This window comes from Notothenia coriiceps, unplaced genomic scaffold, assembly GCF_000735185.1.
Source record: "Notothenia coriiceps isolate Sejong01 unplaced genomic scaffold, NC01 NC01_scaffold00009622, whole genome shotgun sequence".
Classification (NCBI taxonomy): Eukaryota; Metazoa; Chordata; class Actinopteri; order Perciformes; family Nototheniidae; genus Notothenia; species Notothenia coriiceps.
This window is the reverse complement of record NW_011342323.1, coordinates 5,124-8,393: the sequence shown is the minus strand read 5'-3', so window position 1 is coordinate 8,393 and position 3,270 is coordinate 5,124. Positions and strand designations below refer to the sequence as shown.

The 3,270-nt window shown below is 46.5% G+C and overlaps 1 protein-coding gene across 1 annotated transcript; it reads right to left on the bottom strand.

Moving 5' to 3' along the window:
- Positions 1-1,514: 1,514 nt before the first annotated feature.
- On the bottom strand, positions 1,515-3,230 carry LOC104945394 (exostosin-1-like; the record flags this gene model as incomplete). Its single annotated transcript, XM_010771057.1, has 2 exons — positions 2,952-3,230; positions 1,515-2,266 (listed from the first exon to the last, which is right to left on the bottom strand). Coding segments are annotated over exons 1-2 (1,031 nt in total), but the record flags the coding sequence as incomplete, so codon positions are not given.
- Positions 3,231-3,270: the final 40 nt, after the last annotated feature.

The window sequence follows — 3,270 nt, the reverse complement described above, 5'->3', positions numbered from 1 at the left end:
TGGAGGGTTACTGTAGTTTTAAAAAAACAAAACAGTAATTAACCAATTTCTTAGGAAAGCCTTGGATTGCCAGACGTCTCCAACCCTTGGAATCTATCCAACGATGCTTTGACTTCACTGTTCATTCTCAAACAACCCGTATTTGAATGTGTATCTTATCTTGTATTGAGTTGTGTTAAGTAAACATCAGGTTCTCCCTGAGGTGTCCTCTCATGAAAACTTCACTTCACACCATTGTGTACTTTAACTGCTGGCTTTCCAAGAACTGCAAAAACACAGAGACACCAGAACTGAACGCCCCAGCTGAAGAGAGCAAAAGAGAACGATTGAATAACCTAAATAAACAAAGTAAGAGAAATAATGTTGACGATTCAATAAGTGAATGATGTGCTAACATAAAGAGGTTGTATTGGATGCCTTTCATGCAAGTAAGCTCCTGAAATCATGCTCTCCTGACTCCAGTCTTTTTTCTGGAGATGTCCAGAAATTATAAAATACACAACAACGTAGATACAGACACAGACTGTGTAAAATCCCAAGCCAAAACAACGACACTTCGTCACATTGCTGAAGTTCAGTTAGCAGGATTCACACTGGGTCTCCTCAGGGTTTCTGCAACTTCTAAATGTAAGTATGCATCAGATGGGCTAAGATTTCCAGGAAAAAGCAGGAGAAGTTGAGAATGTTGTTCCCATTTACTCCCCGTGCCGTGGTGTTTTGTTTTTGAGCCGTCAGCTCTCGCAAAAAATTCCAAAAGGTGAAATCTTCTTCTCGGCTCAGATCACTTCGCTCTAGAGACCAACTGCTGAGCTGACAAAACTTTCCTTCACTTCAACACTTTTCTCACACACACACACACACACACACACACACACACACACACACACACACACACACACACACACACACACACACACACACACACACACACACACACACACACACACACACACACACACACACACACACACACACATTCTTCGTAGGAATTTGTCTCAGGAGCTTAGCAACAGTGAAGCTCAACCCGCCTAGACAATTGTGAAATGTGAACGTGAAAGCATCCGACCTGTTTCATTCAAATAAAGAAGAGGCGGCTCGTCCACAACACATTCCAGCGGGAGAGTTTTCAGCCAACCAACAAAGATTTGTAATGATTAAGACATTAACATGCCCATCCCTAGACACGAGGAGCTGTAATGATGTGCAACAAACACTGCATTTGAAATAACCGACAGCAAAACAGAGGTGATAATGAGATAACTGCCTCAGCGATAATATCTGATAACAAGCAGGCTGTCTGCAGACACCAAATGCACTGACAATGTCAACAACCAAAAGGACTTCTGGAGTTAAGGAGTAAGAACTTCCAAAACTAGCAGGAGAATAGAAATGGCTATTTTGAGACACAAATAAATCCCCTTAATATATTGAACTTCAAAGCACTGCTGTCGTTTCAGACAGATAAAAGCAAACCCAGCGAAAACAAGGGAAAGAGATCAAAAAGCTTGACTTACTTTGAGTATTCTTCATTATCTCTGTTGCATCGAGAGTCCTTGTGTTTCTCCCAGTCCTTGCCATGTTTGCATGTGGTCAGCAGAATGATATCTTCCCCGTTGTGGATGTGATACAGAGCGTTCCTCGTCTCAGAACCGATGCCAGTCAGGTATCGCTTCCCTTTGAAAACCAGCAGGTACTTCCTGGAAGGCGGTGCATCGTTGAGCGTCAGATAACCCATGCCCCCTCCTTTTAGCGGGTGCTCCTTGGAGAATAGAGGGATGGAGATATCAAAGTTGGGTCTGAAGTTGACCACATCTGCGCTGGCCTTGGCCAACATGGCCTGGCCCACCTCGAAGCCCAGGTCCTCTGTGTAGTCCGGCCAGGTGCCAGAGTACAGGTTGAATATGAGGTGGTTCCTGCCATCGTTCCACGTGGGCAGGCTCTGGATTCGGAGCCTGACGTTCTGGACAAACTGAGCCGAGAGCTGGTCCCTGTCCAACGTGTCCACGGCCAGGATGAAGAGACAGGCCCTCGAGGGGTCTGCGGTGTGGAAGCGAGACTCCTCGATGGACGACAGGATCTTCTGGTAGGTCTCGGAGATCTCGTCACCTCTCTGTGGAGGGTAGATGTAAACCCTGAAGCCCGTCTGGCAGCGAGCGAAGTCGAAGCAGGTTTCCATGCGGCAGCGCTTGTTCCTGTAGATGTTGTCTCGGATCGCTCGGCGTTCACGAGGCGACGTGTGCTGGTGTTGGACCTGAGGGCTGTCCTCCTGCAGACACACAGTTTGTATTGAAAAAAACACGTCTATTTCATCAATCCATCAACACTGCATGATCAATTCTCAGCGAACAAAAGCTGTCCTTTAAGATGCCATAAACTCTGTTACCATATTCCAGTTTTGCCTTCATTTGAAAAAGATAGACGGTTACATTTTAAGCCTTTACATTCCAGTAATATTACTCTTCACATCTGACTGTGAATAGTCATGAAGCGCCCCCCCTGATATTTGCCCTTTTTTTACATGCACCCCCTTTGACAGCATTTTGCACGTTTGGCAAATCTGTGGCCTCCCAGTTATTCTTTTTATGGTAATAAACAAGATCAACCTGGCTCAATACAAGACACAGAGCTGACCGTTAACAGTCAAGAGGCCATGAGTTACAAATGGAATAATATCTGCATTTCCCACACGCCTTAATCGGATATCGCCATTTTGTGAATAAGGCCTAATTCAGAATATCCGTTTACATGACCGGTATCAAATCCAGAAGATTGATATTAGGTTGACTATGTATGCATTCACAAATATGTGCACGATAGGACTCACTTGACCATAATGCAACACTTACAACCAGGAAAAGACAACACTTATGGATTTAGGATATCAAAATCTTAGACAATTTCAAACTATGTCAATATATCAATATATATCCCAGTCCGATAGCCATGTGTACCTCCTGCTCTCCTCCCTCCAGGTACGGCTCCAGCAGCTGGGTGGACTCCGGCCAGTGCCTTGGGGGTCTGGAGGGGCTCCTCTGGGGCAGGGGCTGGTACACCTCCTGGCTCTGGTGGTAGTACTGGTAATCCGGCTGGTGGTACTGGGGGTACTGGGGAAACTGGTGATATTGGTACGGCTGCTGCTGGAACTCCCCGATTTGCAGACCCCACAGGTAGACGAGGAAGAGAAGACCGGCCCCCACAGACACAAGCAGGTACCGCTTCTTGGCCTGCATGTGTGCTGTGGGGGGGGGGGGGGGGGGGGGGGGGGGGGGG